Consider the following 14,757-nt stretch of genomic DNA (forward strand, 5'->3'; position numbering starts at 1 on the left):
TGACCACCGCAGAAGCCTCGCAGACAGCGTGGCAGACAAGAGGGCTCTGATTGGTCCACTCTACATCCGCTGTACACGCACTTCCGCTTCCCTACTTTCCCGGTTTGTTTTGTTTTCACAACCGCCATTTTTAAAAACACGAGCGAAGATGGAGCAGCACGAAGAGCGGTTGATCAAGGAAGTGAGGAAGTACGTACATCTATACGACTCCAGTTCTAGTCATTATAAGTAACCGGAGGATAAACACTCCACTAACCATACCCACCAACTACTCCTAGCGATTTCGCGACTTCGCGCCCCCTTGCGTTGTGGCGGTGAATAACATCGCGCACGCCTATTACTCCCCGCTCAACGATAAATTACAACTGTCTGCGAAAAGCTATCTGCGAAAGCCTTGTAGCAAGAGCATGCAGAGGCCCTTAGTTTACAAAAAAAAAAAGTTGCAAATCTTCCCAAACAATGTCACAATCATAGCACTGATAAATTTCTCGAATGCATACAAGAAGGTTATGAAACAAGAAGCTTTCCCTAAAAGGTTACGTTCCAAGATATGCAAATTGGTTCATTGAAGATAATTGTTATAAGGCAATTATATGCGTCACAGTTCAACAGTAACACTGGAAGTGCTAATCGACATTTATTTGGAGTGTTTGACAGCCATAAACTGTTCAATTCTTGAGAATATAGTCAAGATCATTTCAAATGACTTCCTCGGAAACATCATTAGCAGATGTATTCCAATATTCATTCCACGAACTGCATTAGCAAGTCTCATAACAATTACTCCGTGTTCTAGAATTGATTTCGTAGCTCGACCTCAAATTTGCTATCTAAACATCTGCAAAGATGAAATCTATGGGCCGTTCCATGATACACTCAGGATCAATGAGCAGACAATCAATGAGTTGAGTGGCTGAGCTCCTCTTTGCGATAGCCTCGCCTCGCCTCCACACACTCCCCACAAGAGCTTCCCTGTGAGTTCACCATTCATTTAAAAAATGCATTAACTCCAGGATCAGAGAGACTCTCACAGGCGTCTGAAAAATCTCACATATATAAAATGATATCGCATGATTCTGACTGCATGCTCAGAGATCTTCGAGATCCCCATTCAGATTTTAGGAATGTACATGTCATAGTGTTGGTGTTAGTATGAAATTGTGAAATTTATCATGCCATGCTTAGTGTACATCACTCACTGAGCTCATATGCCCACCAAACCCAGTGAAATACAGTAACTAATGCCTTATATAAAACTCTTGTACAAGTTATTATATTTTCCATCTAACCCCGAATACCCTGGGTGGAGCTGTGTTATGTGGAATCTGCGCATTGTGCCTATTTTTAGGGCATTGCGATGGCACAAATAGTGGGCACATCAGTCATTATGCACACACACAGCCTTTCAAAGGCAATAATGGGAGGACTTCTCGGACCAAAATAACCAGCTTAATAACAGTCTGCTTTCCAGGACTCTGGAGATAGATGCTGTGGGAGATGTGCCAAATTCTGCTTCTTCAGGCCCTACACTGCAGCCTGACCCAGTATAGAGTTAATGATGATTTACATCTTGTTTGGCTTTGATCGTCTCTTCAAAAAAAAAACACTGTGGAGATGCAAAGGAATTTGTGATGGTCTTGAGTTCTTAACTTAGAAACAACAGCACATTAGCGCATCTTTTGTCCACATGCCAAGGTGTTTTTTTTTTTAATCTAACAGGGGACTCATTTAAACTTGGAGTGACCTGAAAATGGAAGTGAAGATCATGCTGAACGTCATGAACTCTCCCTTGGTCCGAGTGCTGCTCTGCTTGACTCACACATACCCCTTTTCCATCAACAGGGAACGGGTTCTGTTCTGGTTCACGCAACACATTTTGACAAATTCAGAGCATTTCAAACAAAAATAAATCAGTTCGGAACCTGAAAAGTTGGTTCCCAGTTGGAACCAAAATATAGCTGGTGAAGCATGAGGACATCAGTGAGTGGGCGTGGCATTCGTTTGGAGAGAAAGCACAGCAATGGAGAACAGAATGGAAAAGGACACATCTTCAGAAAAAAATGGAATGAAAACAAATATCTGTAATAACAGAACAAAAGCTTGCAAGTAATCAATGTGCACCGCCATCTTGCCGCTACTGTTTACTTCTGTTGTACATTGTACACCCTCCATTCATGACGCATCCTTGATTACAGTGGTTCTGCTCAAAACTGGTGCAAACACGGGCTGGTTCACGAGCTGGCACCAAGGTTCAAAGACTCCTGAACAGAACCGATTCAAGAACCCGTTCCCTGTTGGCGGAAAAGGGGTAGCAGATGAACAACTATTTCCAGGTTCGCGACTCTGAACTACACGTCCTGAATTCAGTTCCCATGATGCACCACAGGTCCGCACATACGCCTAGCAATCACAGACAGCTGTTCTGCATTTCTGCTGATTACAGACTCCGGATATAAAGACCCTTCACACACACACATATCTAGATCGCAAAGTGCTATTTCTAAACTCCCACGTCTGACTTTGCCAATCAATATTTGCTTTGTTCTTGCGCCTTCTGTTTTTTGATCCTGTCCTTGTTGGATTTTGTCATGCATGACATTTTGGACTTATTTGCTGTGTTTTCGATATAAAAACAGTTTTACTGCAAATGCATCCTGACTACCTTCCTGTACCTAACCCTGAAGATGTTCACAGACAGTTCTCAAATGGGAATGAATCAAATCTTGTGTGTGTTGATTAAATTTCATATCACAATTGTTACTTACAATGTTGTTATAATTTTACTGATTCAAGATATTGGCTGTAGATTTATGTCTACCTGTATATTTTAGTGACAAATAAATGTCTGCAGCATCTCTTTGGGTTGTAATGGCCTTTATATTTGTTGAAAATATTATTCTAATTTTTTTTTTTTTAAAGTAAGCCAGGAAGTCTCAGACTGAAGTGGCTGAAGTTAATAAGGAAGCCTCGCTGCTTCTGAGTCTCAGCTGACCACAGGATGTGAAATTTCACTTCCATAAAAGAGCACAGTTGTGCAATGTAAAGGCATGATATTGGGTAATATCTTTCTGGACTTTATAACTTGCTTGGTTAATGGCTAGAAGTCGTAAATCACAGTAAAAAATATTGAGTCTGAGGGTTGACATGCATCATGCAGTCCCAACAACTGGACGAAAAGTACGTAGCTCATCTTGCTAAACCGGTATCCAGTTTAAAGGGCATATCACGGGTAAATTCAGGAGCAAGATCAATGTAATTCTCCTATTTTATATTAAACTTTGGTCAAATATTTGCAACATTCTGCATTCTCTGCAATTTTTTTACCTTGCGCAATACCAGAAAAATTCAGTTGAAATCAAGCCATTTGAGGCGAATTCGTCCGCCTCTGAAAAAACTTGGCATTTGGATTTCCCGGCAAACATTGATTTTCGGGCGGCACGGTGGTGTAGTGGTTAGCGCTGTCGCCTCACAGCAAGAAGGTCCTGGGTTCGAGCCCCGGGGCTGGCGAGGGCCTTTCTGTGTGGAGTTTGCATGTTCTCCCCGTGTCCGCGTGGGTTTCCTCCGGGTGCTCCGGTTTCCCCCACAGTCCAAAGACATGCAGGTTAGGTTAACTGGTGACTCTAAATTGACCGTAGGTGTGAATGTAAGTGTGAATGGTTGTCTGTGTCTATGTGTCAGCCCTGTGATGACCTGGCGACTTGTCCAGGGTGTACCCCGCCTTTCGCCCGTAGTCAGCTGGGATAGGCTCCAGCTTGCCTGCGACCCTGTAGAAGGATAAAGCGGCTAGAGATAATGAGATGAGATGAGACATTGATTTTCGTGACATCATCTGCGGGACGCCTCCTTCTGAATCCTACGTCAGCGCTGGTTTGCTTATGAGAAAACGGCCTGGTGGTTTTCTGCAAATTTCTTCAACGTTATCGCGTAATTATTAAAATGGTTAACAGATGTATCGTAGGAGGGTGTAGCAACACCAATCTTGATGGGATTAGTCTCATCTACTCATCATTTTCCAAAAGACCAGACAATGAGAGAGAAATACGAGCGCTTAGTCTACACAGGCTGTGCCCTGAAACCGTGCAAAGCTCGCGCAGCCTGCTCACACTTCCGCAGATAACATCACGATTCTGGCTCCAGACTCCCTTGGGATTTTTCCAGATGCGTTTTGTTATTTTATTTTTTTCTGCTGTAGACAGATGGCCTTATGCAAAATTACCCTTCTGGATGAGTGTGTAAAGGGACATACTTTCATATAAGAAAAACCGAAATTGGTCCAGAATATGCCCTTTAATGTGAGTGTCTTGAGAAGTTTATCATTCCTCTGTCAGTAAATCTTGGTTTGTTTGGGTTTTTTTTTTTCTTGTGCTACTTCAGCATCAACTGAGATTAGTTCTTTGGAAATGCTTTATTGGTCTTCTTTTATTCGAGTGGACTTCCATGGGAAGTTTCGGGAATTGGGTTGACTGGAGCATCAGTATGATATTGGCTATGGATCGCAAAAAATAGAAAATAAAACTGAAATGCCATGCTTTCTATTCCAGAAAGTTAATTTCCAGAGAATCATGATTTTCTTTTTTAACACCAAACTCGCCAAACCTGATTAGAGAAAATAAACTTTCTTGCAACTGTTTTCTTTCTGGAAAGTTGGCAAGCCAAAGACGCTCGTCTTTACAGCCAAAGACAGTGAGGAATGTAACACATGGTCATATTTAGATCACATCTAAACATGCAAGATGATGCCAAAGATATACACTGTCTTCTGCATTAGCTCTGCAGTAATCTCTTTTTTTCCAAAATTACAAATGCTCCAAGGCTGTTTTCAAGCTAAACTAAGATTGATGTATCAAACAGATCCTTTACCAAGCACAGAAACATTTCTGAGACACTCGCATCACTGAGATATGTCGACAGGTAAAAATACTTTGGCATGGCTCACATCAGGTTTATCCAAGAAAAAGGAGCTTGACTGCTTGGTGTGCATGCAGGGTGAAAGGTCATAAGGGTTCAGATGTTCATCAATGAGTTTGGACTGAGGATATAGAAGGAGAGCTTGAGTGGTATTGAGCAGGAAGTAACTATGCTACAAGTTGGACAAATTGGGAAAGTTGTATCCAGCATGCAGCATTCAGAATAGTCGGAGCTCATCAGAAAGAGAAGATACTCACTGGTGTCCCATGGCTGCTCAGAAGAGAGACAAAAAAAAAAAAAATCACACCTCATACCTGGGTGGATAAATCTCTCTTTTTTTTCTTTTTTCCCCTGGACATGTTTTACTAAAATTGGGACAATTTTGACCAAATCGGGTCAAGTATTCTAACAAAAAAAAAAGAAGGATTTTTTAAACGTATATAAAGTCTATATTACATTATTCCATCTACATTCACTGGATATGAGCAATCGTGTGCTCTGATTGGCTACTCTACTACTAAGCTATCAGCTCATATACTGTGAGTTGAGAAAAATAAAATGGCAGAGCGTGTTGCTGAACCAACCGAGGACGAAATAAAAATTCTACTCGAAAATAAAACCCCAAAAAATACCCCCCCAAAAAAGCAACAAAATATGGAATTATAGTATTTGAAGGTAAGACCATATCTTTTCCCCCAATAATAATAATAATAATAATAATAATAATAATAATAATAATAATAATAAATTATTATTATTTATTATTATTATAGCATTTTTCACAAATTGCTACTGTGATTTCACCGGTTTGTTTACATTCTGAGCAGAAATTATTTTGTCCAACATTTTGTATATTTGTCTGAAGTTTTTATTTATCGAATTTGCAAAAAAATAAAAAAATAAAAATGCTGTTTCTCAAAATCCAGTGAATGTGGATAGAATAAAAGTTATTCCACTCAATCTCATGGTACATGGCTTATAGCCAACTCGGTGCTACGCACCTCACCAGATATCAGCTCATGTACGACTTGATTTCGTGGAATAACTTAAATATACATATTATATGTATATAAATTATATTACAGACAGCATGCCTAGGCCATTATGCAGAGATGCCAACATGCAGAGCTAACCCTGTTTTTCCCCCAGATGCACGCAACAGTTACAATACAGCAAGGTAAAAGTCCGGCATCAGCAACCACAACTTAAGAATAAACACCTACTCGTGTTTTGTTTTTTTTTAAACTGACCAATGAGATCATACTCCCACCTACATGTTTCCTGTTTTCTACTGGCTCACAAGTATTCCCAGGTCAGCGTTTACCTAGATAAACTTATCGTGAGGCAAAAGTAACTGCTCGCAGATGCAAATTTGAGTATTTCATGTCCCACACCCTTTCTTCTTCAGAGAATTTCCTTTTCTGCCCTGCCAATTTTATTCACGGACCTGTTTTATCTGAGAAAGTAGAAACTGCTCAGGTTCAAAACTGTAAATGCTATGGCTAAACTGTAGATGTTGACACCTCTGACACTGTGACCTGAGAACAACAGTGGGTGGGGGACACGGACATGTCAGTATGAAACAACACACTAATTTTAGCCCCTGTATTATTTTTTGTGTCTGTCTTTATAAATATTGGTTCTATCACTCAAATGGGGATAAAGTTTGAGCATGTTGGGTAAAGTCTATTCAAGCACAGAGCATATGCTTTTAAAATAGATCGACATTTCTATAAGAATAAAATACCATAAACAACCAAGCAGTGATAACTACCGAGCTTCTGTGCAGATATTTCCCTTGGGTTATGCAAATCAAGTTTGTTATTTTGTTCATGTTTCACATCCATTTCCTGGATCTGGAACGAGACTATTGTTTATTATCATCCTCATGAACACAGCAACCAAACACACACCACACGCTCATTAAAAGTGCATTGTTTCCTCCATATTATATCCAGCATGGGAAAGTGGTGCATGTGTGTGTGGACGGGTGTGCATTTTTTTCAGGAGCATTTTCCACAACTTCCCCTTCCAGGTCTGAAGGGGCAACAAAATGGGGGATTTTTGTGGTGCTGATGACATGGAGATAACCCAGAGAGTAGTCAAATTGCTGCCACTACAGTCATCTAACTTTGACTGATGACTGATAACAATCTTTTCCTGTTCGTGTGGCATTTGCAATACACTTTGCATTAAAGCATAACGCAAGATGCAAAGTTTGTCAAGATGGTTTCAATACCAACTGGGCAGAGGAAAAGGAAGTCCAGCTTCTGTTATGTCAATTATGTTACTGGGCTAGAAAAAAAAAACCTTCAATGCACTTCCTTAATTGTGATGTTGAAAGTGAGCGCAAATTATTTTTTAACATGTCCTTTCACATACCTTTAGCACAGGACTTGCAGATTATTCATGCCAGACATGTTTACATAATATATTAACTATTAATATATTGCTACTTGTAAAGTTTAACCTGTTGTCCATGTGAGACGAGTTGCAAGCATTTGTGACAGACTTCTGAGTAGACCAAATGCAGAACGTAAAAGCAAGATAGTGTCTAAAAAAGATCAGCATACATCAATGCAGCAACAATTTAAAAAAAAATGTTTGGAGAGAGACAGAGACAGAGATGAATGGACAGACGGGCAGGAAAGTGGACCATATGCCTTCCACAAGTCTTGAACCCAAATATTTACCACTCTTCTTTCCAGAAGTATTGGCTTGCATTTATTTGACCTTATATGGAGCTGGAAAGTTTTAGGAAACTCCTGCTTCCAATGGCCTTTTCATAAGGTTCCAGCAGCTTACTGTCAAACTTGGACATATTGGTTTCCCGAAGTCATGTCTTTTGTTTTCTTATCCCAGTAGGCTGCTATGACTAACCACTTCCCTTAGTTCATTCATAAGTTGTCCTTCTTGATTGCACTGGAGCTGTGTTTCTTTGCTTGAATGGGATTTTAGAAGAGGACCAGCCTGCATCCTTAATTACTGGGACTGGACTCATCTGCATCTCTATGCATTTCAAATCGAGAGATAAAAGCGTGCACGGGCTCTAAGAGTGATATAACGGGTCATAAAGCATTGCAAATATGGTCTCACTTGATGCACAGGCTATAATTTAAATAATGACCTGAACATCTTCCGCTGAAGACTTATTCGTGCACAGCGCGCGCGTCTCTCTTCCTCTATAAGAAGGATCTGCATGAAAATAACCTGCAATTTATCTCAAGATTCTATCCCATATTTGTGTTAAATTTCACCCGTGTGTGTGTGTGTGTGTGTGTAACAGGCAGCAGAGCTTCCTACCTGAACGGCAGAGATGAAATAAGTCGACCTGACGTGCGCGTGCCCAGCCCGCGATGTGTGCAGTGCAGATCCGCTTCCTCTCACGAGCCCTCCAAAAGCAGCGCACCGCTGACGTCACAGCTTTCGTTCAGAAAGGGGGAGAGGGGGCACGCAAGGGGGCGTGGCTTATTAACTGCTCACCAATCACACACACACACACAAAAATAATAATAATAAAAGCTCCTCAGGTAACTCAAGGAGCGATTGTGATTGGCTGATATGCTCAATTTGTTTTTTAAGCATGTCTCGTGGGAACTGATAAGCTTTGGCAGGTCGGTCCTCCAGTGTCTGGATAATTTTTTTTGGCTTGTTTGCTTTTATCTTATTTGTTTGAGCATTCGGTTTCATCGGTTTTTCAATTGCGATCCATTTGAAAACAGAAATGCAAACATTCTTGTCCACCCTTGAGCCCACCCACCAATAATAATAATAATAATAATAATAATAATAATAATAATAATAATAATAATATCAGGAGAAGAAGAAGAAGAAGAAAGGACTGCAGGGAAAATAATTTAAAAAATTTTTTTGGCTTGTTTGAATTGTCATCTTTCATTTTTTAAATCCACTTTTTTTATTTAATCATGCAAAGTGAAAATGTATAATCTGCTAAGCATGGATGAGATCTCATCTCATTATCCCTGTTCTACAGGGTCGCAGGCAAACTGGAGCCTATCCCAGCTGACTACAGGCATGATTCATTTATTAGCCTACATATTTATTAACAGAAGACAATTTTAGGGGATTATTGGGGGGGGGGAAATAATGTTCAGGCAATCTGGATATATTTTGTTCCTTAGTAAAAATGTACTCTTGCAATATATTTGGCAACAATTGTCATAGTTAGCTGTCATTTAATAATAATAATAATAATAATAATAATAATAATAATAATAATAAACTTATCCACTGAATGTACACATTAGCCTTATGTATATTTAATGTACACAATCTTATCTAGGTTACTCGGCTTCATATTTGCCTGATCTGATCTCAAGCAAATAAAATGAGGGTATGTCTTTTTATCATCCCCATTTATTGCTATCTGATGTTTATATGAATGTTATTTGTGACACTGGTGTAAAACATATATTTATTTAGGAATCATGTCGTCTGGTTGTGAAAACAAGCTTTAACACCTTTACCAAATTCACTAGAGAAAAAAATTTGAATGTTTGCTAATGGGTTGATTTGACCCTGATTAAAAAATTACCTACATAATCAGCATTATTTATTAATTTATTTTACCAGGTGTTTTAACCTACGTGTATAAACAGATAATAAACAACTCAGTGACCTATTTACAGGTATACAGTAATTTATGAAAAAAGAAAAGGTGACGAACCAACCCAAAATAAATGAGGGTAAATCATCTTGAGAAGATGATGTATATACAGTGATATGTATAGATGATATTACACAGTTGTGTGAAGATATGAAGTTTATCTTCAAGTGGTGAATGTACATATTCACAAATGAGCAAAGTGAACAAGTGATATATTTTTCAACATGAGAAGATAAACTTCATATCTTCATGCTACCATGTAATGTTCTTTATATTATATGGACATATCTATCTATCTATCTATCTATCTATCTATCTATCTATCTATCTATCTATCTATCTATCTATCTATCTATCTGTCTGTCTGTCTGTCTGTCTGTCTGTCTGTCTGTCTGTCTGTCTGTCTGTGTGTGTATATAAAATATGCAAGTTGCAGTTTTTCTCGATTGGTTTGGCTCATTTCCTGAAACTGAGATGACATTCCTATAACTATAAGGTCATTTTGCCAAACAGTGTTACAGTTCTGCACAACCCTTCAGATAACCAGCAAAATGTCATATGTCTCCCAAAACTGTTCATTCATGCTTCAAAATGAAATCCCTTTCCCATATAAATAGTCAGTACCATAAAAATGGCATAGATCCTTCTCAATTGCTTGGCCTCATTTTCGTTCATTAAGTGCTTCTGTCTAAATGACCTGGATGGCTCAGCACAACTACATGGATCATCTGCAAATGCTCATATCTCTCCCAAAACAGTTTACCCATGTGTCAAAACTAAATATCCTTCTCACATAAATAGTCAATGCCCCCAAAATCCATTGTCCCTTTGGCATTGTGTAAGCACTGCAAGTCAAAATGCTTAGACATTTTGTCAGAGGTCTAGCTAAAGGAATACTATTATATATAAAACTGGAGAAATAGGGTTTTACAGTGAGAGCAGCCTCCAAAGTTTGACACCACACACAGTGCACTCATTTCGCCAAGGAAATTGTTTATTCACACAATTTTCACACAAACCAAATTGCATGCATTACTGCATTACGTACAGAGAATATAGGTAAAAGGAAAATATTCATTGACCTTCTGCATGTGATATCATGCGTCCTCGCGCTGAAAGGCTGTATGGCAAAATATAAACATGAACCAAAAAAGCAATAAAGTTCCAGAAATGAAACACTTGGACTAGTCGCTGTTGCCGTCTTCCCCCACCCTCTCCTGGTCACCATCCTCATCCTCCTGGCCATCCATCCGCTGCTGTTTGGCCACAGATTTTCATCTACATCGCACCGGATGTTCTCCCTTGCGATGCAGCATGGGAAGAAGCGGCGTGAATGTCTTAGCCAACCCCGACACTGATCGCCTGTGATGTCTTCACAGGCAGCATCCATCGCATTGAGGAGAGACCTCTGATCCCCAATGTGGCGTTCATAAACTCTCCATCTCCAAGCAGAGAAAAACTCTTCAATAGGATTGAGAAACGGCGAATATGGTGGTAAAAACACATTACGCATCCTTGGATGGCTGTTGAACCATGCTCTGATGAGTGGGCCACGGTGAAAGCTCACATTGTCCCACACAATGACAAACTGTGGTAGGTGGGGTGCTTCGAGACCCCTTTCATTTTCGGGGACTAAATCCATATACAGATGGTCCAGGTAGAGGAGGAGCCTCTGAGTGTTGTATGGGCCCAGGCTTGCAATACGTGTGGCCACACCATTGTCAGAAATGGCCGCACACATTGTAATATTTCCCCCTCTTTGACCCGGGACGTCCACTGTGGCCCGCTGGCCAATGATGTTACGTCCGCGCCTGCGGCTCTTGGCCAGATTGAAACCAGCCTCATCTACAAACACCAGGAGATGAGGTGTTTCAATCCCCTCCAATGCCATTATTCTCTACAAAAGAGAAATATAGGTAAAACCAAATCATGTAGATGGGTCATACACAGCAGTAATATGTTCTTCACAAAGTCAATATAACCTGCAGCGGTTCCAAACCTATGCTGGCCTATGCAGAGGTACTCCAGGTGGTCTTTGACACAAAATGGAGAAATACTGATCACAGTTTTCTGTTACAGTCATTAGGCAAAATTCTGTGGTCAGATACTGGATTCCAAAGGCACAGTAAAGATACGGAAAATCCCCCAAACTTTGAACCTCTGCATAGTGTATAGGTTACAATGGTGGAAAACAAATACAGTAATTGACTTACCTGCACATACTGGTACCGCAGTTCTTTCACCCTCTCTGTGTTCCTGTCGAATGGTACCCTGTATATTTGTTTCATGGTCATATGATTTCTCTTCAGTACCCGGTCTATGGTTGAGATGCTAATGGAGTTGATATTGTGGAAGATGGATTCGTCTTGAAGGACTGCATTGCGGATCTGTGTGAGTGTGATGGCATTGTTTTGTATAACCATGTTGCAGATGGCTTGTTCCTGGGGATCTGTGAGCAATCTCCTTCTACCGCCCAAAGGAGGCTGTTGCCCAATTCTGCAGATAGACACAGACATGACAATTTGCACTGCAATACTACTCTAAACTGCTACTGTAATTTACTTTATTTTGTCCAATTTACTGTAGTTTTTTCTTTGTCACTTTATATACGCAACACTGCATCATACGATTTTGCAGTATGGGCCTACACACATGCGCACACGTGCAGGCGTGCACACACACACACACACACACACACACACACACACACACACACACACACACACACACACACACACACAGCTTTCCTAGAAAAAATTGTAATTCCATCACTGCCTGAGTGCATACCTGTTTTCCCTGCGAAAGGGTTGTATGATGGAGGAGACTGTAGAGCGTGGCATGTTAGGCTGCACTCGGCGCCCTGCCTCTGCCATGGTTAGGCCATGATTGACTACATGGTCAATAATGGTGGCTCGAATTTCATCGGGGACAGTGTGATGCCTACGCACTCCTCGCCCTCTTCCCCCTACTCCACCACCACGCATCCGCACCCCTCCTCCTCTTCCTCTTCCTCTCCTTCCTCCTCCTTCTCTTCCTCTTCCCCTTCCTCCAGCTGGAAGTTGTCCTTGTTGAGGTTCCTCCATGTTCACTCTGCAAATAGTACTGGCACCAGGCCAAGCTCTATATACAATATACATGTATGGCAGCAGTCACAGTCATACACAACACCTGCCAGGTAACTCCACAAACTGTTGGATTGGTCATCTGTGATGTGGGAAACTCCTCCATCATTAGTCAAAACCTGAATTCACCTGTCACTTATTCACCTGACTGCCATGTATTTATTCCAAAAATCTTCCAAAATCTTCCAAAAATATATATATACTATATTGTATTATGTCCTTGACTAATTTTGACAATTGAGCAGACTATTCTGCATATGATGACTTATACGATGAAATTGTTCTGACATGTTTTGGAGGGAACGACCATTACATTGAGAAACAGCTAATTGGGATGGATTACGAACATCTATTCATTTGGAAGTTGTGCTAAATGTGGGATGATTGTGTTAACTGTGGGCCACTTGTACATAACCATTTGCAAGGATGCACTAGACACTTGAGACATGTACAAAGGATTTGCAATTTGATGAAAGCAATGAGAAATGCCAATCTGTTGTGAGAAATTGCAAGTGGGTTTGGGGATTTGTCCATGTTATTTTGAGAATGTCATCTCAGTTTCAAGAAATGAGCCAAACCAATTGAGAAAAACTGTAATCCAAAGAATTTTAATGTTGAACCGGTTTGCCATTTTGACAACGCATGTCAAATCAGCAGGAAAATACTAGGAGTAACATCATCAGAGTGAAATATCGGGAAATATCTCACTCAGATCCATGATGTTCATATGAAAAATGTGAGTTTTTTTAATACGAGAAGATAAACTTCATATCTTCAAGCCAACATATGATTTTCTTTTTATTATATAGACACATTCACAAACAAAAAGTACCCAAATTGATCGAAGCAATTCATCAATTTCCTCACAAGTGACATATAGAGATTATGTCATGGTTTTGGTTCTCCATGTCCCGGATGTAGCTCGTATGAAAAATACCATCCACCCATCATCTGTAGCCGCTTATCCTGTCCTACAGGGTCGCAGGCAAGCTGGAGCCTATCCCAGCTGATTATGGGCGAGAGGCGGGGTACACCCTGGACAAGTCACCAGATCATTGCAGGGCTGACACATAGACACAGACAACCGTTCACACTCACATTCACACCTACGGTCAATTTAGAGCCACCAGTTAGCCTAACCTGCATGCCTTTGGACTGTGGGGGAAACCGGAGCACCCAGAGGAAACCCACACAGACACGGGAAGAACATGCAAACTCCACACAGAAAGGCCCTCGTCGGCTATGGGGCTCGAACCCAGGACCTTCTTGCTGTGAGGCGAGAAGGTCCTGGGTGTAGGTCTACATCACTCTGCCGCCTACCACTCCTACCACACTACATCACTCTGCCGCCCGTATGAAAAATACGAGTGGCGTATTTCCCAGTAAAACACTCGCGTATATATAATATATTTTTATATCGTATACTATAAGTGTGAGTAGATGGTCCATTTTTACGAGTTGAATTTATGATTTATGTTACATCACACTGGCTCAGGATCGTATAACTACACAATGTGGACACCTTGTGGACACCAAACTGTTGCCATAAAGTTTGAAGCACATGATTATCAGATGTCTTTGTATACTGGAGCATTATAATTTCCCTTTGCTGGAACTAAGAGGCCCATAACTGTTCCAGCACAACAATGCCCCTGTGCACAAAGCAAGCGCTGTTAAGACATGATTTGCCAAGGTTGGAGTGGTAGAACTAGAGTGAGCCCTATAGATGAGTATTTAGTGCTCTTAGGGCAAACTCCTATATATATTTAAATTAAAAAAAAAAACCTCGAGTGTCCTGCACAGATCCCTGACCTCACCTCCACTGAACATCTCTGGGATAAACTGGGATGTCAACTGCACCCCAGACCTCTTCATCAAACACCAGTGTCTGATGCTCTGAATGATCACAAATTCACACAGCCAAAATCTAGTGGAAAGCCTTCCCAGAAGAGTGGAGGTTATTATAAGATTTATAAGGGTAATAAATCTGAAATGAGATGTTGGAGGGGAAAAAAATGATATGGGTATATAAAACACTTCAATAATATTGGCTGGCATTGAGTGGTATATCAGATATATTCCATTCAACTGATATTGAAT

At 40.5% G+C, this 14,757-nt stretch overlaps 2 protein-coding genes across 2 annotated transcripts in view; both read right to left on the bottom strand.

Annotated features, from left to right (window-relative positions):
• The window catches only part of camk1b (calcium/calmodulin-dependent protein kinase Ib), a 67,010-nt gene extending 58,712 nt beyond the window's left edge, over positions 1-8,298 (bottom strand). Inside the window, exon 1 of the mRNA XM_060910340.1 lies at positions 8,212-8,298. The gene's annotated coding sequence lies outside the window, so the exon portion shown is untranslated. The remainder of the gene's footprint in view (positions 1-8,211) is intronic.
• Positions 4,892-12,618, bottom strand: LOC132874216 (uncharacterized). The gene is made up of 4 exons (XM_060910204.1): positions 12,323-12,618; positions 11,749-12,031; positions 10,584-11,432; positions 4,892-5,029 (listed from the first exon to the last, which is right to left on the bottom strand). Exons 1-4 carry the CDS (start codon positions 12,616-12,618, stop codon positions 4,892-4,894), a joined length of 1,566 nt encoding a protein of 521 aa, XP_060766187.1.
• Between the last annotated feature and the right edge of the window lie 2,139 nt (positions 12,619-14,757).

Source organism: Neoarius graeffei, chromosome 26, assembly GCF_027579695.1.
Source record: "Neoarius graeffei isolate fNeoGra1 chromosome 26, fNeoGra1.pri, whole genome shotgun sequence".
In the NCBI taxonomy this organism is placed as follows: Eukaryota; Metazoa; Chordata; class Actinopteri; order Siluriformes; family Ariidae; genus Neoarius; species Neoarius graeffei.

Coding starts and splice junctions, on each gene's coding strand:
- LOC132874216 (XM_060910204.1), bottom strand. CDS start 12,618: ATGGAGGAACCTCAACAAGGACAACTTCCAGCTGGAGGAAGGGGAAGA. Junction 12,032..12,322: donor CCCTTTCGCAGGGAAAACAG/GTATGCACTCAG, acceptor GTCTATCTGCAG/AATTGGGCAACAGCCTCCTT. Junction 11,433..11,748: donor TGCGGTACCAGTATGTGCAG/GTAAGTCAATTA, acceptor TCTCTTTTGTAG/AGAATAATGGCATTGGAGGG.